The sequence below is a fragment of the Equus przewalskii genome, chromosome 1, assembly GCF_037783145.1.
Source record: "Equus przewalskii isolate Varuska chromosome 1, EquPr2, whole genome shotgun sequence".
In the NCBI taxonomy this organism is placed as follows: domain Eukaryota; kingdom Metazoa; phylum Chordata; class Mammalia; order Perissodactyla; family Equidae; genus Equus; species Equus przewalskii.
Genome location: NC_091831.1, coordinates 57026389 through 57052538, shown reverse-complemented (window position 1 = coordinate 57052538; position 26150 = coordinate 57026389). Strand labels below are relative to the sequence as shown.

Sequence of the window (26150 nt, the reverse complement as noted above, 5' to 3'; positions counted from 1 at the left end):
GAATGCAACGCATGATCTGAGATTATCTTTTGATACACAATACATTTTTAAGGACAATTGGTGAAATCTGATCAATAGATTAAATAATAGTATTGTATCTATGTTAATTCCCTGATTTTGATCATTGTACTACAGTTATGTAAGAAGAGGTCCTTGTTTGTAAGAAATGCATACTTTAGTATTTAGGGGTAAAGAGGCATCATGTCTGAAACTTACTCTCAAAGAATTCTCTCTATCTATGTATGTAGACAGAGAAAGCAAATGAGATAAAATGCTAACATTTGGGTAAACTGGGTGAGGGGTATATGGAAATACTTTATACTACTCTTACAGCTTTTTTGTTGTTTGAAATTATGTCCAAAAAAATATTTAATTTTAATGAAGTCCACAAGAAAGAAGTGCTTTCCTATTTCACAGTTGAGCACATTACAATGCTTGCCCAATGAATCTGACCAGCTTTTCTGACTGAAAAGTCAAAACAGGAAAACACATTTTTTATATTGTCTTTTTTTCTGACCATGGGCAGCACATAAACTATTCTTCACAGACAATTTTTAACTAGAAGTTACATTGAGCGGAAGTTAGCCTGTCAGGCCATCTATTACTGTATCATGTATCATAACGCATACTATCTTAGGAAATGCGGTCCAGGTAACTCAGCTTTCTGATGGTCTTAACTTGTTTTAGTGAAGTGATCAAATATCAGAGGCTTTAAATAAACCCTGGACAGCTGGATTAAATTTCTGATGGAATGTTCTAACCTGCAGTGCAGCTATTTCACACATCCACTAAGTGAGGGCATAAACTAGATTTCATGGATAGAGTGATGAAATTAACATTTTGAAATAGCTTCTACTTATTTTAATCAGCAAACAACCTTCAGATTTTCATATGGGTCATCAAATCCTTACTTCAAGCCAATAATACCTTTGCAAGTGCTTCACCATGGCCCTATAAATACCACTACTTCATTTTCTTTCATTTCTTTTTCCAGTGAGTCAATAATTAAGGCATTCCTTTCCTTCCATTCTCTGATACCACCTGGTATAGATGCGGCAGATCAATTTAATCTCTGAGTTTACCCAACTACATTTATTTTTTTCAATCTGCTAATCTCCTCCAATTAGGAATTCAGGATCCAATCCAGGAAGCACTGGACAATCCAACAAAGAGCTCAATGGCTAAATGTGGACTGGGCAACCTATCTGAAACCTGAAATTTACTGTCAGTTACCCATATTTCTTGATCTTCAAATCAAAAGATTTTATAAAACGGTAATAGGGGCTGGCCCCGTCCCAAGGTGGTTAAAGTTCCACATGCTTCACTTCGGCAGCCCCAGTTTGTGGGTTTCAGATCCCGGGTATGTACCTGCTCTGTTCATCAGCCATGCTGTGGAGGTTTCCCACATACAAAGTAGAGGAAGACTGGAACAGATATTAGCTTAGGGCTGATGTTCTGCAAGCAAAAAAAGAGGCGGGGCCAGCCCCATGGCTGAGTGAATAAGTTCGTGCACTCCGCTGCGGGGGTCCAGGGTTTCACCAGTTTGAATCCTGGGTAGGGACATGGCACCACTCATCAGGCCATGCTGAGGTGGCACCCCACATGCCACAACTAGAAAGACCCACAACTAAGAATATATAACTATGTACTGGGGCGCTTTGGGGAGAAAAAGGAAAACAATAAAATCTTTAAAAAAAAGGAGGATTGGCAACAAACGTTAGCTCAAGGTGAATCTTTCTCACACACGTGAAAAAAGCACTAAGTGTTCAAAATCATCAGTCAAGAAAGACACACACACACACATACACACAATGGTGGGAAGACGAGATAAAAGGAGACCAAAGAGACATGACAATCAAATGCAACACATGATGTAAGATTGGATGCTAGATCAGGATGAAAACAGCTAGAAAGGATTTTTCTGAAAGGGGATAACAACTGAAAAGGTTTTTAAACTGATAGTACCTTGTGTTAGACTGAACCAATATCACACGTCCTCAGTGTAATAATCGTACTGTGGTTGTGTAGAAGAATATTCTTAGGTGAGGCATCTTGAAGTATTTACATAAAATAAATTTACATAAAATATCACATGGTCCAGCAAAAAAAAAAAAAATATATATATATATATATAAAGAATACAGATGTTTAATGCATTATTCTTTCAACTTTTTTGTAGGTTTGGTTTTTTCAAGTAAAAGTTTGAGAAAAAATAATAAAATTAAAATAAATGCATTAGATACGTATCCTGATTTCCGTATCAATTCACTATGGAAAATTATTCAAGGCTGGCCTGATGATATGAAAATGTACAGTTTCTCTTATATACCCAGATGTCATTATAGTAATTTATATAGTTTAGATCTAGCTGACTAAAGTTAGGCCATGATATACATTAATTCAATCATTCGTTAAACTGATATTTATTGAGTTGTAGTCACAAGATGTTACGTTAAGACACTATGCAGAACAAAAAGTTGAATGCTGCTCTAAACTTAAAAGCTTACAATCTGCTTTAAAGAATAATGAAAGCAATTCAAAATCTAAACACATTAATATTTTACAAAGGATTTTATTTTATAGTAATAATCACAACAAAAGTAATGATGATAGCTATCATTTATTGAATACCCACTATGGATGGAATAAATTCAGTAAATTAAAAATTCTGTAATCTACTAAACAACCTGTGGGTTAGATATTGTTCTCTTTTAACAATAGGTCTCAGACAGTTCAGTTAAATTTCCCTGGGCCACACAGTTAGCAAATAGAAGAAGCAGAGCTTAAACCAAGGACTGTGTGACATTAAAGGTCATGCACCTTCCTTTGGGTACTGCTGATACCACAAGGAGATATACAGTTAAATTTTAAAAATGAAATGTAATCAAGAGCACTAAATACCTGTGACATTGAAATTTAAAATGCTCAGAAAATTTCAGGTATATTTTTCCTATTTTTTTTTTTTTTTTTGAGAGGGGAAATTATGTCTAAAATAATTTTAAACTTATTTCAAGAATTGGAGCATACAGTTATTAGCTGAGTTTTTTTCCTTTTCTAAAGTAAAATGAATACACAAGATATTAAGTGAAAACATTTCTTTCTAAGATAGAAAAAAATACCTCCAGATATTTAAGATAAATTTTTTGATAATTTAGTAGAAACTTCTTATGTGATTCTTTTCTGGATGAAATCATGTTTAAGGTACATAACTTGTAAACATCTCTGTAACTTGTATCCTGTTTCAAATGTGTTCTTCTCAGTCTACCCTTATCTTTGTAACTGAATTCTGTAATTGAAACTAACCATCAACTGTGAGATTATTTTTCATATCGATGATATTCTAGTCTTTATTATAGAATCCTTGATTCTATAGGAAATATAAATAAAAGGGGAAAGAGAGAAATTTAGTATTTTCAAAGTTTAAACTCTTATTTCTGATATTCCTTATTACAAAAAGCAGAAGGGATATTTTTTAAAAGAAAGAAAAGCCTGTCTGGAATATAGGTTTACATTTCCTAAATAAGGCAATTAAGTGAATATACTGCTAAGAAAACACACATTTTCTGAAAAGTGCACTTGATATTTTTAAAGTGTATGGGGCCAGCCCCATGGCCTAGTCATTAAGTTTGGTGTGCTCCACTTCAGCAGGCTGCGTTCAGTTGCTGGGCATGGACCTACACCACTCATTTGTGGCCATGCTGTCGCAATGACCCACATACAAAATGGAGGAAGATCGGCAACAGATGTTAGCTCAGGGTGAATCTTCCTCAGCAAAAAAAAGAAATATATATATATATATACATATATACACATATATATATATATATATATATATATAAAAATTTAAGTGTGGGAGTGGATGTGGATAAAAGGGGACCCACATACACTGTTTGTGGAAAAGCAAGCCAGTGCAGCCACTATGGAAAACAGCATGAAGCTTTCTCAAAAAATTGAAAATAAAAATACCGTATGATCCAGCTATTCCCACTACCAAGTATTTATCCAAAAAACATGAAATCAAAAACACAAAGAGATCTATGTACCCCTATGTTCACTGCAGCATTATTCACAATAGCCAAGATGTGGAAGCAACCAAAGTACCCATCAACTGATGAATGGATAAAGAAGATGTGGTATATATAGATAATAGAATACCAGCCAGCCATTCAAAAGAAATAAATAAATAAATAAGACAAAATCATCCCATTTGCAACAACATGGATGGACATTGAGGGTATTATGTTAAGTGAAATAAGCCAAACAGAGAAAGACAAACAAACACCATATGATTTCATTCATATGTGGAAGAAAAACAAACACATGGATAAAGAGAACAGATTAGTGGTTACCAGAGGGGAAAGGCATTGGGGCGTGGGTGAAAGGTGTAAAGGGGCATATATGCATGATAACGTATAAAAATTAGACTATTGGGAAACAGTATGGAGATTTCTCAAAAAGTTAAAAATAGAAATACCTTATGACCCAGCCATCCCACTACTGCGTATCTATCCTAAGAACCTGAAATCAGCAATTCCAAAAGTCCCATGCACCCCTATGTTCATCAAAGCATTATTTACAATAGCCAGGACGTGGAACCAACCTAAGTGCCCAGCAACTGATGATTGGATAAACAAGATACGGTATATATATATACACACATACACAATGGAATACTACTCAGCCATAAAAAAGGACAAAATCATCCCATTCACAACAACATGGACGGACCTTGAGGGTATTATGTTAAGTGAAATAAGCCAGACAGAGAAAGACAAACTCTGTATGACTCCACTCACAGGTGGAAGTTAACATATAGACAAAAAGAACTGATCGGTGGTCACCAGGGGAAAGGGGGGGTATGGGGTGGGCACAAAGGGTGCAGTGGTGTACCTACAACATGACTAACAATAATGTACAACTGAAATTTCACAAGGTTGTAAACTACCATAATCTTAATTAAAAAAAAATTAGACTGTTTGGGGACTGGTTAAGTTCATGTGCTCTGCTGCAGGTGGCCCAGTGTTTCGTAGATTTGAATCCTGGGCGCGGACATGGCACTGCTCATCAAGCCACACTGAGGCAGCATCCCACCGTCCCACATGCCACAACTAGAAGGACCCACAACTAAGAATATACAACTATGTACCGGGGGGCTTTGGGGAGAAAAAGGGAAAAAATAAAATCTTAAAAAAAAAAGATGAGACTATTGGGGCTGGCCCGGTGGCCAAGTGGTTAAGTTCGCACACTCTGCTTTGGTGGCCCAGGGTTTCACTGGTTCAGATCCTAGGAGTGGACATGGCATCGCTCATCAGGCCATGCTGAGGCAACATTCCACATAACACAACCAGAAGAACCTACAACTACAATAGACAATTATGTACTGGGGGACTTCAGGGAGAAGAAGGAGAAGAAGAAGACGGGGAAGAAAAAATTGGCAACAGAAGTCAGCTCAGGTGCCAATCTTTAAAACTAAGAAAAAAAAAAACTATTGGTGGTGAGCAGATGCAGTCTATACAGAAACTGATAGATAATAATGTACACCTGAAATTATATACTGTTATAAAACAATATGACCTCAACAAAATAAAAAAAGAAAAGAAATAAATTCATAGGGACTAATAAAAGTTATATTTGTAGTAACATATATTACATCTTTAGATATAATAATGATATCAATAATTCAGAAATTACTATATGCCAATCTGTCCTACGCACTTTACATATATTAAATAATTGATTTAACTCCACAACAATCCTATGATCTTATATGGAAGTGTATCTGTATATGCTATATTTAAAATTACACACAGGTGGTGTAGTGGTTAAGTTCACATACTCTGCTTTGGTGGCCTAGGGTTTGCTAGTTTCCATCCCGGGTGCGGACCTACACACCACTTATCAAGCCATGCTGTGCCAGGCGTCCCACATGTAAAATAGAGGAGGATGGGCACAGATGTTAGCTCAGGGTCAATCTTCCTCACCGAAAAGAGGAGAATTGGTGGTGGATGTTAGCTCAGAGCTAATCTTCCTCAAAAAAAAAGTTAATTGAAAAAATAAAATAATAAAGTAAAACTATACACAATTTAAGACAAATTATTTATTTATTTAAAATAACTTTCTAAAATAAGTTTACTGTTTAACATCTGCTTCCTTAGAACCATGAAAACAATCTATATTTAATAAAATTTATGTGACATAACTAAATTTTAAACATAGATGTTAAAACTGTAACATCTTTTCCCTAAAATTTATCACATGCAGAAAGTTCTATTTTTAGTTCAAAAAGAACTTAAAGAGTTAGTCAATATTTAAAACTATGAAGCATCAGAACAGGTTAAAAAAGATACTGTAATCTTCATTTTCTTGCATAGGCCAGTGTGGTGGGTAAATCTTCCTATCAAGTCTTTAGAAATGTTATTTTTATGACATATTTTGGATGCTGAAAGCATTTCATTATTAAATTAATTATAAGTTGAAAATGAATTAGGATACTCATAAGGTTTTAACAAAAAATTAATTAGAAGTTCTTATTTGGCTCTTTTCACTGACTCTTAAGAATATATTCTAGTTAGTATATAGAAAATTTTACAGTAAGGAAGGTAGACTTCAGAAAACAGTATGAATCCAGCACTATCCAAACACAAACAGTATCAGACGAGCATACGTATTCAAGACACAAGGCATATGTTCTTTTCTGAGCTAGGAAGAATTCAACAATTTTTTTTGTAGCCTGAATGAAATTTTCCTCAAACCCATTCACCCCACTTGGCTTTTATTCACTCTGATTCTATTTGGGATCATTCCTAGAAATTACAGAATGGACATGGGTCTTGAGTCACTGGAAACGTACATGCTCCAATGATAAATGAATGCTTTGATTGTGTGTGAGCTGGCTTAAGTGAAAACCCAGCCCTGAAATCAGTTTGATCATCTCTGGGCAAAATGCTATATTACAATTTCTGGGTATGCAAACCAGAAGCCCCATGTGTGCCTTTGATCGTGTGAATAAACACTGATGGATGAGCACACGTTTTTGACAGTTTCTGCCAACTTATGACATAATGAGGAAAATAAGGACCATGTGTTGAATCATAAAACTAAATTATTAAATTTATATGACCGTCCTGTATTCTGAGATTATCATCCTTCAATTTACATGGCTTTTTAAAAAAATTGGTATTCCTTTGTAGATACTCTCACCACCCACTCTGAATTTCTTCCCCCACTGGTTTGTTATATTCACAAGTCTGGGATTCATTGCCTGAGACTATGAAGGACCCAATCAAAATGGCATGTTTTTTTCCTGAACAATGGTCAAGCTCAGTATTTGATCTATCTCTAAAATTTGCAACATGTTGCTACATGTCATGGAATGTTACATTATAACCAGAGTTAAGACATTTACCAATGATTTCTTTTAAAAACTGAAACAAAGTTGTAGATAAATATGTAGAGAGAAATCTTTAGTAACTGTTATCTTCCATTTCTTGTAACTTAATGGGTTTTAAAAACAAACAAGGTAACTCGGTTGTATGTAACTTGATACTTTTAAATCAGCGGGAGTACATATAACAATTTACAAATGAAGGGAATAGTTCTCAAAGATATGAAGTAAATTTCCCTAGATGATGTTTTCCTTTTCTTACACTTTTTTTGTTTCCTTCAAAGAATGCACCGCAATTTGTAATTTATTCACTTTTATTTTTTTGCCTGCCTTTCCTCAGCAACATTTAATCTCCTTGAGGGTGGAAATCATTTTGGTCTTGTACACTTTTGCAGCCCCAGCATTTAGTATGTGCTAAAAAAATATTTATTGGATGTTAATAATAATGCTGTTCAGGGAAAGAACACTTATTGAGCATTTACTATGTGCCAGGCAATGATGATACTAAATATTTTGAATGTCACTATGTCATGCAAATCAAGACAATCTATGAATGTGATTCATTTATGATTTTGATTCTCCTTTTAAAACATATGTCAAAAAGACATACTCTCCCAGTAAAATACATGTCTTTTGTCCCCCACCCCCCATCACCCCCACCACCACTTGTTCTCATTTATCAGCATCATCAAGGAAGGAAGGAAACAGTGGAGAGCACGGCTGCCAGTGTAAAAGCTAGCAGGAAGATCACTTAGTTTTCATTTTTTTCTTTTATAAATTATCTGTAGATGGTTTCCTAGTTTAATATCCACTGACATTTCTTTATATTTGCTCACCCAGTTCTTCCAAATACTACTTCGATGATATTTTACAACCAAATAGCTAGAAAATGTCCCTTACCAACCTAGAAAGAGTATCTAATTACAGAATGCATAAAAGCAGTCCCCTAGCAGGGATGCCCACACTTTTCATTGTGAAACGATTTTAGATTTACAGAGAAGTTGCAAAAATAACAGAGTTCTTACATACACTTCACCCAGCTTTACCTTCTTACGTAATCAAGGTTCTGTTACTATTTCTGACCCTATCATACTGCCCCTGCGGTCACTAGGGATGCCGAATATGTTCTGTTTGCCCCTCCAGGTCCACACTCCATCTTCTACACCCTCTTACATGCTGCAGGAAGCTGGCCAGGATATATTTCATCAGTGGGCTCCCTTTTCTTTTAGCCTCTGATTGGGATCAACCAATGAAAGCAGCAGGAAACTGGAAGGCAGGATATTTATTTCCATACCTCCCTCCCTCCTCATGACTTTCTCTTTGCAGAAAGATCCCATAACCAAAGGCCACAACAAAAGCCTCCACTCCCTCTTTTCAACTCCAACTATTCTCCCTGGGTTCCTGCTCCCTTGCCCCTTTACACCAAGGAGTGGCAATAGCTCTCTGCTATCATTAGCCCTGGGATGCTTTGCCATCCATAGTTTTTTCTGTAACCCTGTCCACACCTTTTAAACAATCCCTCCACTAAATTCTCCTCAATACCCCCAACTGACTGTGCAATTTGATTTTCTCCAGGGACAATGACTGACAACCTAACCAAAGTGAAATTACCTAAAATTGACTTTTTCTAAGGGAACGTATCCTCCTACCCTGCCAAACAAAGTGGAGATTACTTACATAAATGTTTTTACCAAGAGGAGTTCCAAACCATACCACTCACAAGTCCAATTTCATGAATCAAGGCCTGAAATGATTGCATCCCTTTACCTTACTCAAGAGTCAAGGAAACAATTATAACAAAGCTAGCAAACTGCCATCTACCTATGAAAATAGCTCTAGTGATCATCAACAGGGCCTGAGCAAGAACCTGGTCCTCCAGCACTAGTGGGGGCAGGAGTTTGTGCTGAGCCCCCTCCTCCATCATTTGATATCCATTCTGGCCATTAAAGTGCTTTGGACAGAAACTGTCATTTCGGCTAGAGGAAAATGCTCTCTCTAGTCAGGAATTTGAGATCATTATTTATAGTTTTAAATTTTGAATTACAATGGCATAAATATAGGTTATCAATATAAATAATAGGTTGTTTAAAGACGAGAGATGTGAGACATGCCAGGCAATTTCAGCTCCACAACTGGATTCAGTATTGAGTTAGCAGGTTCAGAGTAGGATGGGACAAGCTCAATTCTACACCCGATTTCCTTAATCAGACTCTTCATCTGTCCAACTACTTCCTAATAGATGATGAAGATGAAAATCAGTCAGGATATCTCTACCATCCACCTGACAAAGAGGAAGGGACTCAGGAGATTTGAAAATCTAAGAGGCCAAATTAAAGGAAGCAGACTAGACCTGTGGTACAATGCCAAAAGCAAAGAAGTGTCTTATGAAAAGAGACCAAGCTGTAGCCTGAGATTCTTATCACTGATCCTGGGTGGCAGCCAGCTGGAATAAATCCTCACCCATAACACCTTACATTGAAGGTTGTACTCCTCCCCCACCCTCCACCCCAAAAGGTGGATTTCATTTCTTAATATCTCCTTCAGGGTTATATAATATTCTACATTTGCTCTAACTGTATTTTACACATATCAAGGTAAAATCTGAAAGTATTTTAGCATTTCTATTGTGGAGCAGAGAAACAAAGCTTTCTTTAGAGAAGAACAAAAAATATTATGCCCAATAGAAAACTGAAGAAAACATCTTAAAATGCCAACATCAGAAAAAAATTTTTTTTTCCTTTTAGAGCATTTCCTTACTCTTATACAATAATCGATAGCGATAGAGGAAAGTAAGCAACAATTTGGTTCTGCTTGCTGTGGCACGTAAAATTCAGCCACCCACAGGCCTTACTTTTTAAAAAGTCAGTCTGTTGCCATGATTCAAAAAAGCAACACACAGTATATTTACTTCTGAAATTTATTTCAAGTGACAAGACACCCAGAGACTGACAAAATAAATGTAGAATTAAATAGCACTTCCAAAGTTCAATTCTACGTCCTAGCAAAGGTGGCTGATGATTTAGCTACCAAGCTTACTTAGTCTATATTAGTTTGTCCACGCAGCCTAGCCCTTTCTCCTATGCCCCATCCCCCCCCTCGCAAAGTGAGACACATTTATAACAGCAGGACTAAAACTATTTCTCACTTGAAGAATGTAAGACAAAACTCCTGAGATGAGTACACCCAACACAGAAAGTATAAAAAGAGATTTAAAAATATAAGTAGGGCTTTGCATGGTATCCTTCTACAGTTGAGGGAAAGGAAGGGAGTAAAGGGGGGTGAGTGGATCAATATGCAGAAGAAAAACAGAGAAGGATTTCATCTACCTTGAAAATAACTAGTATTCTATTTGTCCAGGCCCAGTGAGAATTTATGACAAGCAATTTCATTCATTTCAATGATCATAGTGCCTAGCTCACTGATGACTATGTGGTAAATATTAAATAAATTACTCATTGGTTGATGAAAACTGTACATGGCAATGTTATGAATGCACAGGAAACAGAAACTGAGGTGGTCAGACAATTAAAAAGCAATTTAGTTTTGGTTCTCCATGTCAATAACAATTTCAAGGTACACAACTGGGGAAACAAATGAGACAAGAATTTGCCACATCCATAGTTCAACATGTTGTTCTTCTTTGAGTGCTAAAACTTTATTTGTAAAAGAAAAGCTAAGATTAGGTTAAAATATTTTTAATTATATGTATACAATATAATCTTAAAGACTAGCAGTTTCATTGCTTAATGTCTTCTTGAATTAAAAGGGTTGCTTGCTCAGTTTGTTTGCATTTATAATAGCAATATACCACTTGAAACCTTTAAGACATAAGCATCTATTTGCTACACTAAAGCAAGCCTTGAACTTTTAGTAATGCCATATGCTTTTAAATCAACCCTTCTAAATACTGTACAAAACTCATAACAGATTGCTAGCTTATAAACTGAATTAGGTTACTACTAAACACCTATTAGGCAAACTATTTTGAAAATAAAGAAAATATGCATATTCCTACAGCTCTATGAATGGCAAAATTAAAGATGATAGAATTTGAGATTAAGCAATTGTAATTTGACTGTAAGATCTCAAAGGCTTACATATTTTAAGCTGAACTAAAACCTATAAGGACCTTTCCCTTTAGAATGAAAAACTGCACATTTTAAAACAGTATCTAATGAAAGGTCTATTAAAATCACAATGGATCATAGCTGTCAACTTCAAATAGTGTCTTTCTCCTTAAGAGCTTAAGTTTACACACTGGTGCAACACCACAAATGCAGATGCTACAAAGGGAGCTACAAAGAAAAACAAATTTTATTCACAGCACTTTGCATATAAACTTTTCCTTTTGCAGACTTGTGTGAAGTTAAAAATAAAGGATGCTAATATGCACATTATGCAGCACATCAAAAAAAAAGAAAGAAAACACTTTAGTTGAGTGAAAATTCATTTTTCTACTAAAAATCTGGGAGAATTCACATCCTCTGTACTCCAAATTTACCCCTAAGTGACAGAAAAATACTGTAGGAAATGGAAAAAAATTAAATATGATTGAATCAATAGCTGATTACCTTTAAAACTTTGGGCTTCTTTTCCCTCTGGGGCCTCTTGTTTTCCTTTATAACCTAAAAAAAATCAAATTGCAAAATGAGCCTCCGTTTAAGAAAAAAAAATTAGCTCCCACCCCCCCAAAATTTTTGGCTATTTCTCTATAAAACTACTTAGACCATTTAAAATCATCAACATGTTTGCTAGGCAGAACCTAAAGAGCTTATGTAAAATGTATACTTTAAAAGTCACTGAAAAAAAGCCTTGCATAAAGATGAAATAGGGAAATACCCTTTTTTCCCCTTAAAGTCTGTCTTAATTAGCCTCTGCATTCTTCACAGCGAAGCCCACGAGGTAGCCATCTTGCTTGCTTCTGCAGAGGAAGCCTCTACAGTGGAACAGTTCTGCAAACTGCTTTTTGGTATTATTATCATGGTGTTTAAAGGCAGCCCTGGCCTGCCAGCACTGTAGACGTGCTGGGCATGCCTTTTGCAAAAACAGCCCCACAAAGAGTGCAGCCAATGGCAATGCAGAGCTTAGCAACTCCAAAGTGATCTTCTCTGCCTAGCCTTCCTAGACAAAGGATCTCCTGTGCGGCTCCGCTCTCACCACAGGACACAGGCAGCCACAAGCTGCGACATGGAGTTCGATGCAGAGGATCTGGTCGCGCCGAAATCACAGGAGGCTTCAGCAAAAACAATGCACACAAATCCCCCAGGTCTCCGCCATCGGATCGATGGCGGAGACTCCCTGATTAGTAACCTCTTGGCGGCTCCGAGGGCAGGTCTGCGCGGGGGGAGGGGTGAGCGCCCTGCCTTCAACGTACAGGAGATATAACTGAGCCGAGGGGGGCATTTGGGCTTGCTGAAACTCTGGAAGGTATTGTGCATTTTTACTTTATAAGGCAAGGCTAAATATTGGCGATATTTAAGGCAGGGAGGTTATGTGAGGACAGTGTAGGCTCAGCTGTTGGGCTGCGTGTCTCATTCCTCGGGAACCACACCTCTTTGCAGCAGGCGCCTTGCCCAGAAACACAGCAATTTGATTTCTGTCAATAAATGTCCAATGACAAAGGCGGATTAAAAAAAATAATAAAGCCACTTAAAAGGAAAAGGACAGGATGAGGACAAGGAGAGGGGGAGGAGTTTTCAAATTACACTTGCCATTCTGAATAGCTGGAGAGAAAAGATTTCTCTCTCTTGCTCTGGACATTTCTGGTGACCTTCATTTCCCAAAGAAATCTCTCCCTTCCAGAGGCAGACTTATACCTCTGGACAAGAGGGGCACCTCTGGCTTCTCCATCCCCCAAGATCACCAACTGTCTCTGAGCATCTGCCTGCAGAGCTGCCAAGCAGGTCCCCACGTGGAGCCTGTCTGCACACCAGTCTGGTCAGACAGAGTCACTCACTTCCCAGGGATTAGGACCTGAGCCAGAGGTGGAACAAGCAGCCATCCACACTCACACACCTGGACTGCCCTGATGCCCAGTGGGTGGTAGGTGCTGGGAGAGCAGGGCACCATAGTTAGAACTTAAAAGACCCTGGGAATGGCAGAGCCAGAGGAGTTTAGCTCCCTCCCTTTAGCCCCCTGGCCATGCAACAGTGGCACTGGAGCAAGAACCAGGACAGCTGCTGTGAGCTGGCAGGTCTCAAGGTCACGGCCAAAATGCTGTACAGAGGCCGGTCACAGTCCCATCGCAGCCACCTTGACAGCTGCATAGATCTTAGGAGACAGCCTCAGCTCCATCCTCACAGGGCCAAAGTTTCAGCAGCACATTTAGGGGATTGGCAGGAGGGCCTCCCTGGCCACTCAGCCAAAGATGGGTTTTCCACTTGCAGTTGGATTCAGAACAGATTCCCACAACCAGAAATCGGGAACAGAGTGAGGGCCGGAAGGCCTGTATTTCATCACCCTTGATTCTTAGCCTTTTGGTTTGCCACAAAAGCACGCTTTCCTTGTTGGAATGGGAAGTCCAACATGCATTGTTTTTCCACTTTAAACTACCTCTGGGTCACCCACCCACCATCATAATTTTTAACAAATGTAAGAAGTAAAACCAGTGGATTTTGACCTAACCACACCCACCAGGGAAACTTCAAGCACACTGAGCCCACACTGAGAAGCTCTCTGTGGGGAATGAAGCAACCATGAAATGGGTAGAAAAACAAGAGCAAATACAACGAGGTTTGAAAACAGGTGCAAGACCCTACACCCCTACATTTCTTTTTCTTTGGAGATTTTTTTTTATTGTGGTAAAACATACATAACATAAAATTTGCCATTTTAACCATTTTTAACTGCACAATGTAGTAGCATTAAGTACATTCACAATGTTGTTTAACTATCACCACTCTGCATCTCCAGAAACTTTTCGTCATCCCAAATAGAAACTGTACCCATTAAACAATAATTGCTCATTTACCTTCTCCCAGCCCTTGCCAACTTCTATTCTACTTTCCGTCTCTGTAAAATTGCCTATTCTAGGTACCTCATATAAGTGGGATCACCCACTATTTGTGCTTTTGTGTCTAGCTTATTTCACTTAGCATAAAGTTTTCCAGGTTCATCCACGTTGTAAAATGTATCAGAATTTCATTCCTTTTTAAGGCTAAATAATATTTCATTGTGTGTATATATACCACATTCTGTTTATCCATTCTCCTGTTGATGTACATTTGGGTTGTTTCTACCTTTTAGCTATTGTGAATAATACTGCTATGAACGTCGGTATATGAGTATCTGAGTCCCTGCTTTCAGTTCTTTTGAGTATATACCTAGTAGTGGAATCGCTGGATCAGATGATAATTCTGTTTAATTTTTTGAGGAACCGCCAAACCATTTTCTACAGCAGCTATACCATTTTACATTACCATCTGCAACGCACACAAGGGTAGCCCTACATGTCTTAAAGGGCCTTGCATTTCAATTACAGATCATGCCTTGCCCCTTGAATACTTCAATATAATTTTTAAAAAGCATCAACATTTTCCTAGGTTGATTGCTCAATATTTAGTAAAGTGGCCATGATATATTAAAATATAATTATATATTTAAACTCAATCTATTTCCTGTGTGATCCATGTTTGCCTCAATAAAACAAAATAAAATCAGGCTCAGAGTGTGGGGTGTACTTAATATCCACATTGGTGAGAAGCCCACTTTTTAAAGCCCCACGGACAGGCATTTTCACTGCACTGGATACTCATGAAGCCACACAACATCGCAGTTGGCAACCTAAGCAAACATCGAAGGTCTGTGTGCAGTGTGCTGTAAAATGAGTTAATAGATAAAGCCAAAGCTCATCCCAGCTAAATATGAGGGTTAATGAAAGTGAACAGAGTTAACATTAACTCCAAATGTCTAACTGATACTACACCATGAAGATCTGCACTTGTTTGGATACAGAATAGATTGGTGATCTCTATTGGTTGTGACCATCTGTTCTAAATCCTATACTTAGCGATTTGATGGTCTCAGCTCAGGGCTTAGGTGGCAGTGAACCTTGATGGGAGAATAATCAGAAATTACTAGTAGAGAAATTGGAGGTCAAGAGAGCCATTCCCATTCTCTTATTATTTAGGGCAAAGTGCATACAACTAGACCCTGTTGAAAGAATGACAGATCAGAAACTAAGAAATCTTGTGTTGTAGTCCTACTTATTCAGAACTTATTTTTGTCACTTAAATCTATTTGTTTTTCCCACAAGGAATCATGATTATTAAATTGCATGAGTTGATATTTAGTTCTGTAATAAATCAAGTGTATTAGTTTCTTTCAAATATTACAAAACGAGGTCCTTCTTTTTTCTCTTAAGAATCACCTGATTAGGGGCTGGCCCAGTGACGCAGTGGTTAAGTGCATACATTCCGCTTCAGCAGCCTGGGGTTCACCGGTTCAGATCCCGGGTGCAGACATGGCACCGCTTGGCATGCCATGCTGTGGTAAGCATCCCACATATAAAGTAGAGGAAATGTGTATGAATGTTAGCTCAGGGCCAGTCTTCCTCAGCAAAAAGAGGAAGATTGGCAGCAGTTAGCTCAGGGCTAATCTTCCTCAAAAAAAAAAAAAAATCACCTGATTATAAAACTAAAAAAGAACACTAAAGAATGGGGCTGGCCCCATAGCCTGGTGGTTAAGTTTGGTGTACTCTGCTTTGGCGGCCCAGGTTTGGTTCCTGGGTGCAGACCTACACCACTCCTCAGCAGCCATGCTGTGAAGGTGACCCACATACAAAATAGAGGAAGACTGGCAATAGATGTTAGCTCAGAGCAAATCTTCCTCAGAAAACAAAAAAAAGGAACACTAACAAAAATTTAATCTAATTACTTCATTTCATAGATAAACTGAGACCCAAAGAGGTAAAATTACTTGGGTTACCACAGCAAATTAGAATTCTACTTGAGCCTAGTTCTAACCATCTACACTACTCTCTACAACTCTTCATTTTCAATACCCAACAATAGACACCTGTAAATATCCCAAAATAACCTTAAAAGAAACGTCTTCAAAACCACATGCTTCCTTTTTAGAAGAGAGGAATAGCAGCTCAGATTTCTAAAAGACTAGTACTTTAAATCAACATTATATTAGCTGTTTTTTTTTTTTTTAAGGATTGTGGGGGCTAACATCTGTTGCCAATCTTTTTCTTTCTCTTCTTCTCCCCAAAGCCCCAGTACATAGTTGTATATTCTAGTTGTAGGTCCTTCTGGTTGTGCCATGTAGGATGCCACCTCAGCCTGGCTCAATGAGCAGCGCTAGGTCCACACCCAGGATCTGAACTGGTGAAACCCTGGGCCGCCAAAGCAAAGCATGCGAATTTAATCGTGGTGCCATGGGGCTGGCCCCTAGGTGTGCTTTTTAAAAAATATATTTTGTGCCCTCAGAGATAAATCTGTGAATAATTTCAAAATTCTACACTTTCTAAGCATAAGTAGTTCTGCACCCACAAGAAACTAGATATACAAATACTGTCTAGGAGTCTCCTCCTAAATTAATCTCAGGAGTAATTCATTCTTTCTCAAAATTGACACTTCTGCAGCACAAAATCTTTCCCATACTAGCCACCTTCTCTTCTCCCATGAAATCCTTCTATATTTCTCTTTTTACATATTGTTGGGGGGATCAAAGCTTTGACAGTGATGCCTGGGGAAAGACATTCCAAGTACCATCGTTTATAAACTTCCAACCAGTAGAAAGGATGGCTCATACGTTTCACAGTTCTAACGGTGATCTTAAAGATGGTTTGGTTTTATTCTGGTGAGAAATAGGAACCTGAAAGACTAACACCGGAGATGTTCCTGGGTGATTGGGCCAGCAATAATAGTCTGGGTAGAGGCAGCTGATCCCTTGCACAGCCTTTCCCTGGCTTCCCTCCCCCACTTCCTTCCCTGAGGCTTATCTACACTAGCCCTTTTCCCTTCCAAGGGGCCACGTCTACCTAGTATCCACCCCGTTCCCTCTGCTGGTAAAAATATCTGCTCTTCAATAGCAAGAATTAAGGAACAAATGAGCAATGATCTTCAACAGTTGCCAAGCAAGAACTGTTGACAATGAGGTGAACCATAGATAATGCCAGAGACTGATGAGGCTGAAATATCACCTCTCCCTAATTTCTCAACAATTCTTAGTACAAACTTGAAATTGACAAGCCTACTCCCTCTGTTAGAGTCTAGATTCGTAATTTGGACAGAGAAATCCCATAACAGCATCTATGTGTTTTTGTCAAAAACAAAAACATTCACAGGACGCTGCTATTTCGAAAATTTTCCCTCGGGGCCTGCCCAGTGGCGCGGCGGTTAAGTGTATGAGTTCCACTTTGGCGGCCTGGGGTTGGCCAGTTGGGATCCCGGGTGCGGACACGACACCACTTGGCAAGCCATGCTGTGGTAGGCATCTCACATATAAAATATAGGAAGATGGGCACAGATGTTAGCTCAGGGCCAGTCTTCCTCGGCAAAAAGAGGAGGATTGGTGGCTGATGTTAGCTCAGGGCTAATCTTCCTCAAAAAAAAAAAAACTTTCCCCTTTTGTGAATGATATATGGTAAAGTTTGCTTCTTATTATTACTAGTTTGTCCTGTGTATTTTATAATCAGTAATATTCTCTTTTTTTTAAAGGAAGTTCTGTACCTTCGCACTCCTTCTCTATGTCATTCATGCTAGAGAGCTGACTCCAGATAGCATTCTACCCAAAGTTTTTGGATAATCTAATTGTCTCATCAAATCTAACAGCAAAATCATAACAATTTATTGTTTCACTGAGAAACTCAAAGCATTTTACATGCACGCGTGCACACACACACACAACTTCTTTCTGAGAAAGTTAGATCTAGGTATCACCTAAGTTTAGCAAAATCAAACTTAAAAATATCAAACAACCTTAAAAGACTCCATATCCAAAAATGTTTTCTTTAAAATTTGTTAATTCTTTTTTTTACAATGAACTTCCCCATTCAATAACCAAAAACCGTTAAAATAACTTAATAAATGTTGGGCACCTCCAATATTCAGACCTGGTGCTGGGCCTGCCCCTAGGAACCTACTCTTAAAACAGACGCAGACAATCACGATGCAGTACAGAATGAGGATGAGCCCAGAAAGCCATGCAAGACAGAGAAGGCTTCCCAGAGGAAGTGACATTTCCACTGAAACCCAAGAATGGGTACTAAGTAGGAGCTGGCAAAGTATAGAGGGAGAGAAGAAAGGTATGTGCCCCAGATGGAAGTAACTACATGTGCAAGGACATTGTAGCTACTGAAAGTCACACTCCAGTATGGCTGTGAAGGGGCAATGGGGAGATATGCACATAAATAAAGCTTCCACTTGGGTAATAAGGCTGGTCATTGAGCATGCATATGAAGAGATGCAACCAGCCTTTAATTCTCTACCATTCCAGTTGGAATGTCACATTTTTGTTCCATACTCCAATTTTCCATAACCAGTCCTTTTAAAAGCCAACAGCGATGCTCCTGTTAAGTTGGTCATCACAAAGATAAGCTACCTTTTCAAGGGAAGAACTAAGGAGAGGTGATTGGCTTGTCCTCGACCCAAAAACCCATGTTTTTAAGCTAGAAAACACCCTTGCATAACTAAGTCTCCTTAGAAAAAAAGAGAAAAGTGATATTTTGAGAATGAGTGCATGTAAGATGTTTTTGTGGAGATGAGATCAGTTATTCAGAAAGAGTTGACTTCTTCAGTTTTTTAACTCTAGTATTTACTAGAGTCTCAAACAATCTGTGGAGAAGCAAGGATTTGGCTGCCTAGAAATAAATCAATTTTTCAGCAGAGTAAATCTGTACTGGACAGATGCTTCTGATTTTTGGAGTAAGGGATGCTCTTCCTTTGTTCCTTCCAGGAATAGAATAGAGAATACCAAGCATATGAGAGGCCCTGCTTAACACCTGTGGGGTCTCAGACTTAATGAATAATTCTTTTCCACGGAGCTTAACTCAGGTAGAGGAAAGAGAGGAATTATGGTTTTCCAGGGGAACCAAAAAAAGAACAAACTTTCCATTGAGCCTGTAATATTGATAATAATAGAAGGTCTAAAATTCAATTTTTTCCAAAGTCTGTTTGATTTTCCTGATATCCAAATATTTATCCAATGAGCACATTAACTCTGTTTAAAATAAAATAAATGGTCCTCAGTTTCCTACTGCAGACATTTCTTCTAACTTGCTACCATTTCTGTGTCTGAAGGGGTCGTTTTGAGCTTTTATAATGTATAGCCCTTTACGAATACCTGTTGGAGGAGAAGATATATTTGCCATAACAAGAAAACAAAAAGGTTATTTTCACCACAGTCCACCTTAGAAATCAATAGGTAAGGAGCTTAAGCTTATAACTGTGTTAATTGTGCAGATTTAAATAAAGAACTTACCTATCTTTATTAGGAATGTTTTAGCATAAATGATTATAATGGTGTTTCCATAGATACTCACTTTTAATGACTAGTTAAGAAAACACAATTTTCCCCCAAATTGGTTTGATTTACCTAACTTCCAAATACTTATTGAACAAGCACATTAGCTCTTGTTGTTTAAAAATAAACTAAATAAATGATTCCTGATGTTTTTACTAGATATTTATAAAATGTGAATTGATATTTTTCTTGCCCATAAACATCCGTTCTTTCAAGCACATCATTTGAGAATAAGTCAAACTGCATTCACCGAGGCTGTGATTAAGTTTCTAACTTTATGAACATATACCCATATTTTCATAGGGCTATTTTGCAAGTCACAATAAATTGTTAGTGGGTTTGGGCAGGGATGAAAGTTCACTATACCCAACAATTCTCTTCATCACTAACTATGCGTGTGATGAGAGAAAATTACTTTAGATGTTTTGAAAAGAAAGTATTTCCTCCTGACCTGTCCACCTTAAAGTATTATATTATACAATATCAAAATATTATCTTATACAAGATCAGTATGTCCCTGGTGAGATAAAAATCTCAATGCTGCTATTACCTGCAGGACCTTGAGCAAGTCAACCTCCCATAGACTCAGTGAGGGACAATGCTGACATTGGGGTTGAATGCTCAGATGGCCATGAAAAGTATGCGGTATGATGCTTGACTTTTGGGTGGTCCCATCACAGCAGTGGAGAACCATGGCTTTCACTAATTAAGAAAATTATGTTCAAATAATGTAATGAGCAATTAAAACTCAATATAAAAATTGGAGATATTCAAGTACACAATATTTTGGGACACTGGAACCTCTCCCAGATAAATCTAGTATTAACAAGGTTTCTGCTGGAGTTGGGGCATGCCAATTCCACCACACTGTCAAAATACAATCTTACTTTTATTAGTTAAAAAGAATACAAAACTTTCACTTCTAGTGATAATAAAATTGATAATTTGGAACAGCTCTCTTGCTGAAGACAGTTAGAAAAGCTACAGAAAATATAAAAACACCTGCTTGGGGCCAGCTCAGTGGCATGACACTTAAGTTCCCATGCTCTACTTCGGTGGCCAGGGGTTTGCAGGTTCAGATCCCAGGGGTGGACCTACACACCACTCATCAAGCCATGCTGTCGCAGGCATCCCACATACAAAATAGGGGAAGACTGGCACAGATGTTAGCTCAGCAACAATCTTCCTCAAGTAAAAGGAGGAAGATTGGCAACAGATGTTAGCTCAGGGCCAATCTTCCTCACAAAAACAAAAAAAAAGAAAAGAGAAGAAAAGAAAAGAAAGAAAGAACATTATTTAAAAACAAAACAAAACAAAAAAAATCTGCTTGGAGACATAGGGGAGTGAAAAATTATCATGAAAATGTAGAATTATCAGACCAGGATTTAGAGGGAAATGAGTCTAAGGAGGGCAAAAATATTTTAAGTAAAAATCAAAAGTGGAGGGAAAGAGCTAAAAGAATGCTTAAAGAGAAATGTAATCTTGAAATTAAAATATAGAAGCAGTGGAACTGACAAACTCAAAGAGTTTGATATTTGATTCATGTCAAAAAAATTACATTTTTGCAAATGAACTTGTAGGATTCTTACACAACATCTGTTTCAAAGTTGCACAAGTCTAAAAGACAGCAGCAATAAACTTAGCATGACGATCTTCAACCAGTCCACCTCTTGTCCCACTCTTCTCCATCCTCTGAGTTCTTCACATATTCTTTGTTGCCCTAGCTCACAGACCTGGTGGTTACAATGAGCACATACCATCTAAGCCAAAGGCTCTAATCCCAGACCAACTATGTGGTCTCTGATAAGTTACCTGGCTTATCTAAGCCTCAGTGTCTTCCTTTATAGACTGGGGGCAGAATGTGACTTTCATAGGATTGTTGTAAGGATTAAATGAGACAATGAGAATGTCAGTGCTTAATACAGTACTGGGTACTTAGTAAGTACTCAGTACATGATAGTTGTTATTAATCCCTTCAGATATCAATGTTTACTACATACCTATTCCACATCTATGATCAGTATCATTCAATTCAACTAACATTTGTTTGGTGGCTACCAAACGCCAGGCACTACATAGGGAGGAAAACGAAGGGCAAGAAAAAAATCCTAGTCTCTTTAATTAAGCCAGTGAAGTATCTTCATAGCAAAAAGTAAAGTTCACTTATAACTTTGACAAAATAAAAAGAAGAGATTAAGCACAGCAACCAAAGAAAAAAATATATAAAATAGAAGACATCAAAAGTGAAAACTTTTGTGTTTCAAAAGACTCATCAAAAGAGTGAAAAGACAACTCTCAGAAAATATTTGTAAATCATAAATCTGATAGGAGTCTGGTATCTAGAACATATAAAACAAACTTGCAACTCAACAAAAAGATCCCTTTTTATTTTTGGAGGAAGATTAGCCCTGAGCTAACATCCACCTCCAATCCTCCTCTTTTTGCTGAGGAAGACTGGCCCTGAGCTAACATCTGTGCCCATCTTCCTTCACTTTATATGTGGGACATGTGCCACAACATGGCTTAATAAACAGTGCATAGGTCTGTGCCCAGGATCCAAATTGGCAAACCCCAGGCTGCCGAAGCAGAGTGTGCAAACTTAGCTGCTGCACCACTAGGCCAGCCCCCCAAAAAGACCCCATTTTATTTATTTATTTATTTATTTTTAAAGATTTTATTTTTTTCTTTTTCTCCCCAAAGCCCCCCGGTATATAGTTGCATATTCTTCATTGTGGGTCCTTCTAGTTGTGGTATGTGGGATGCTGCCTCAGCGTGGTTTGATGAGCAGTGCCATGTCCGCGCCCAGGATTCGAACCAACGAAACACTGGGCCGCCTGCAGTGGAGCGGGCGAACTTAACCACTCGGCCACGGGTCCAGCCCCAAGATCCCATTTTAAAATAGGCAAAAGACTTTGCTATGGTCTGAATGTTAGTGTCACCCCCAAATTCACATGTTGAAATCCTAATGCCCAATGTGATGATATAGAAGGTGGGGCCTTTGCGAGGTGCTTAAGGCATGACGGTGGAATCCTCAGGAATGGGTTTAGTGCCTTATAAAGGAAGCTTCAGAGAGATTCATAGCCTCTTCTGTCATTTGAGGGCACAGTGAGAAGGTGCCAGCTATGAAGCAGAAAGAGAGTCTTCACCAGAATTCAACCATGCTGGCACTTTGATCTTGGACTTCCCAGCCTCCAGGACTATGAGCAATAAATTTCTGTTGTTTATAATACCCAGTCTGTAGTATTTTGTTATAGCAACCTGAACGGATTAAGACAGACTGAATAGACATTTCTAAAAAAATATATATACAAATGGTCATAAGCACATGAAAAGACGCTTGCCATCATCAATCATTAAAGCAATGCAAAGCAAATCCAGCATGAGACACCACTTCACACTCACTAGGAAGGCAATAATCAAGAAGTCAGATAATAACAAGTGTTGGTGAGGATACGGAAAAATTAGAACTCTTGTACATTGCTGGTTGGAATCTAAAATAGTACAGCTGGTTTGGAAAAGTTCGACAATTCTTTCGAGTTAAACAAAGAGTTACCATATGAGCCAGCAATTCCACTTCTAGGAATATATCCAAAATAACTGAAAACACATGTCCACACAAAAACCCGTACACAAATGTTCATAACAGCATTATTCATAATAGCCAAAAAGTGGAAACAACCCAAAAGTCTATCAACTGATGAATGTTTATACAAAATGTGGTTTATTCATACAATGAAATATTATTCAGCCATAAAACAGAACGAAGTACTGATACATGTTATGACATGGATGAACCTTGAAAACATTACGCTAAGTGAAAGAAGCCAGATGCAAAAGGCCAAATATTGTATGATTCCATTTATATGAAATGCCCAGAATAGGCAAATCCATAGAGATAAAAAGCAGATTAGTGGTTGCCAGGAGCTGGGGAGGGAAGAATGGAGAGTGACTGCTTATTTGTACTGGGTTTCTGTTGGGGTGATGAAAACATTCTACAATTAGATGGCAGGGATGTTTGCACAACCTTGTAAAGACCACTGAATTGTAGTTTTAAAAGAGTTCATTTATGATACATGAGTTATATCTCAATTTAAAAAGGCGAAGAGATTGTTTAACTCTCCTTCATCATAAGGGAAAGAGTGCCGCTACCACTTGCTAGCCACAGGGAATTAAAGGCACTTTTTAAAAGTGTGTTTCTATTTCCTAGTCTGCAAACTGAGAGCCCTAATCCTCACACTTCATGAGTCACTGTTAGGATCGAATATGGTGGCATTAAGCCTTTTAGCACAGCGTCTGGCCCATCGCAGACCCTCAGTAAATGTTAATTTCTTTCCTTCTTCCTTTCCTTTGCCAGCTTCTTGTGTTTCAATTCAAACAAGTTTAAATTTTGTTAAAATCTTCTGTATCTAATTATCAATGAAGACATTGTTCCCTGGTTGTTGGTTCTTTAAAAAGAGAAAAGTAACACTATTTTGTTTTGTTTTCCTTGTTTTATTGATTTTTGTTTGTTTTACTATCTCATAGTGCACTAGAAGGGTCTTTAGTAAACGGAACTAGGTGAATAAAGAAGGCAATTTAATGTCTATGTTGCCTAGTAGACAAACCTCTTTGCAATTCTGTATTAACTCCTAAACAAGTTTTTTACTCCTCCACGTGTAGAAGAAACTAACACACACACACGCTTTTCTCTCCAAATCTAAACTATATTGACTCCATCCAAAATTCCATGGCTTGGATCAACAGCAGGCTTCCACTGTCTTGTCCTCCCACTTCCTCCTGCCTTGATCCTACTTTTGCTCTTTAACAGAAAACTCACCACAAAATGGTGTTGCATATGAAATATGATATGAAAATAAGCTGTAGAGTGTAAATGTCTAGAATACAGCAGAAACACCAAAACCCTCTCATTATACAAGGACAAGAAAATAACTGTGGCATCGTCGTCTCACTGGAAACCACAACTATAATTCTCTATTACATGGGAACGGTGAAACCAATTCATTCATAATGCATCTTAATCCTCCAGCAGAAAAAATACTTTTGCATTTTTGAAATGGCATGTACTGGCTACTTCTGAGGACTTCAGCTACTTTCCTCTAAATAACCTGAATCAAGTGGCAAGAGGGAAACAGTGAAAGTAATGAAATGAATATGCAAATCTCTTCAAGGATATAACAATAACCACCATGTTTAAGCACCTATTATGTAGCAGGCAGCCTGCTAGATCCTTTATGGATATCACTTCTACTCTTCATGGCACCCCTGCTTCACAGGTCTGACTATCACAATGTTACAAACAGGTCCATTCTCACACTGATGACCACATGGGAGAATATTCAAACTCTTAGTATAACTGTTCATTCCTTAATCGTAGGAACACTTGTCTATTTCATTCTTTCAAAGTCTTAAATAGAGTGGTTTGATTCTCTTACTTGTTTTTCTTTTGGGGAGTGGGAGATATGACTTACATTTCTGTGAAATCTAATAAAAGCTATGGACCATCTCTCCAGAGAAATGCATATAAAAACAATATGTTACATATAATTCTGATGGGATAGGATCAACAGAGCACTGAAGCCCATCAAGATTAAAACCTCTGATGTGGAAGTTCTATTTTTATGATTTCTGAAACATCAAATGGAAGACGAATGTTGGAATCATTTAAACTGGGATCAAATTAGTCTTAGGAATTCTTGACTAGCAACCAAAAAGCATGTGGAAAGTTTAGCGAGACTAAAGCGCTAATATCATAATAGTAATTTTTAAATTCTGTTTTTTTCCATAGTAGCTAAAAATACACCAAGTACCTAATCTGATCTGGCTAGTATCCAGTCATTAGTTAGGAGATATGCTGAAATGCTGGCTCAATCATCATCTTTGAGATGGCATTAAGATGTGTTTACCAAAAAGAATGTAACAGAAGCTTTATTTTTTAATTTAATTTAATTTTTTTTGAGGAAGATTAGCCCTGAGCTAACATCTGTCAATTCTCCTCGTTTTGCTGAGGAAGACTGGCCCTGAGCTAACATCCATGCCCAGCTTCCTCTACTTTTTATATGTGGGACGCCTGCCACAGCATGGCTTGCCAAGCGGTACCATGTCCACACCTGGGATCCGAACTGGCAAACCCCAGGCCGCCAAAGCAGAACGTGGGAACTTAACTGCTGCGACAACTGGCCGGCCCCATGTAATAGAAACTTTAGTTTCTAATTTTGGGAGAAGGAAATGGCTCTGACTTTCAAAAGAATACCTGCACCACAAACTTCAGGTTTCCAAAAGTGGTAAAGATTTAGAAATC

The 26150-nt window shown here is 38.0% G+C and overlaps 1 protein-coding gene across 6 annotated transcripts in view; it reads right to left on the bottom strand.

Annotated features, from left to right (window-relative positions):
• TET1 (tet methylcytosine dioxygenase 1) overlaps window positions 1–26150 on the bottom strand; it is a 124075-nt gene that overhangs the window by 78634 nt on the left and 19291 nt on the right. For 2 of the 6 annotated variants that reach the window (XM_070564315.1, XM_070564330.1), the window contains exons 1-2: window positions 12542–12806; window positions 11956–12009 (exon numbers count right to left, since the gene is read on the bottom strand). Coding sequence is in view for 2 of the 6 variants with exons in the window: in XM_070564283.1 (XP_070420384.1) it covers window positions 11956–12009 (54 nt within the window). In the remaining 4 variants the exon portion in view is untranslated. Of the gene's footprint in view, window positions 1–11955; window positions 12010–12223; window positions 12807–26150 lie in introns of those variants that run through there. The other 4 variants (XM_070564305.1, XM_070564322.1, XM_070564283.1 and 1 more) reach the window with 2 other exon arrangements.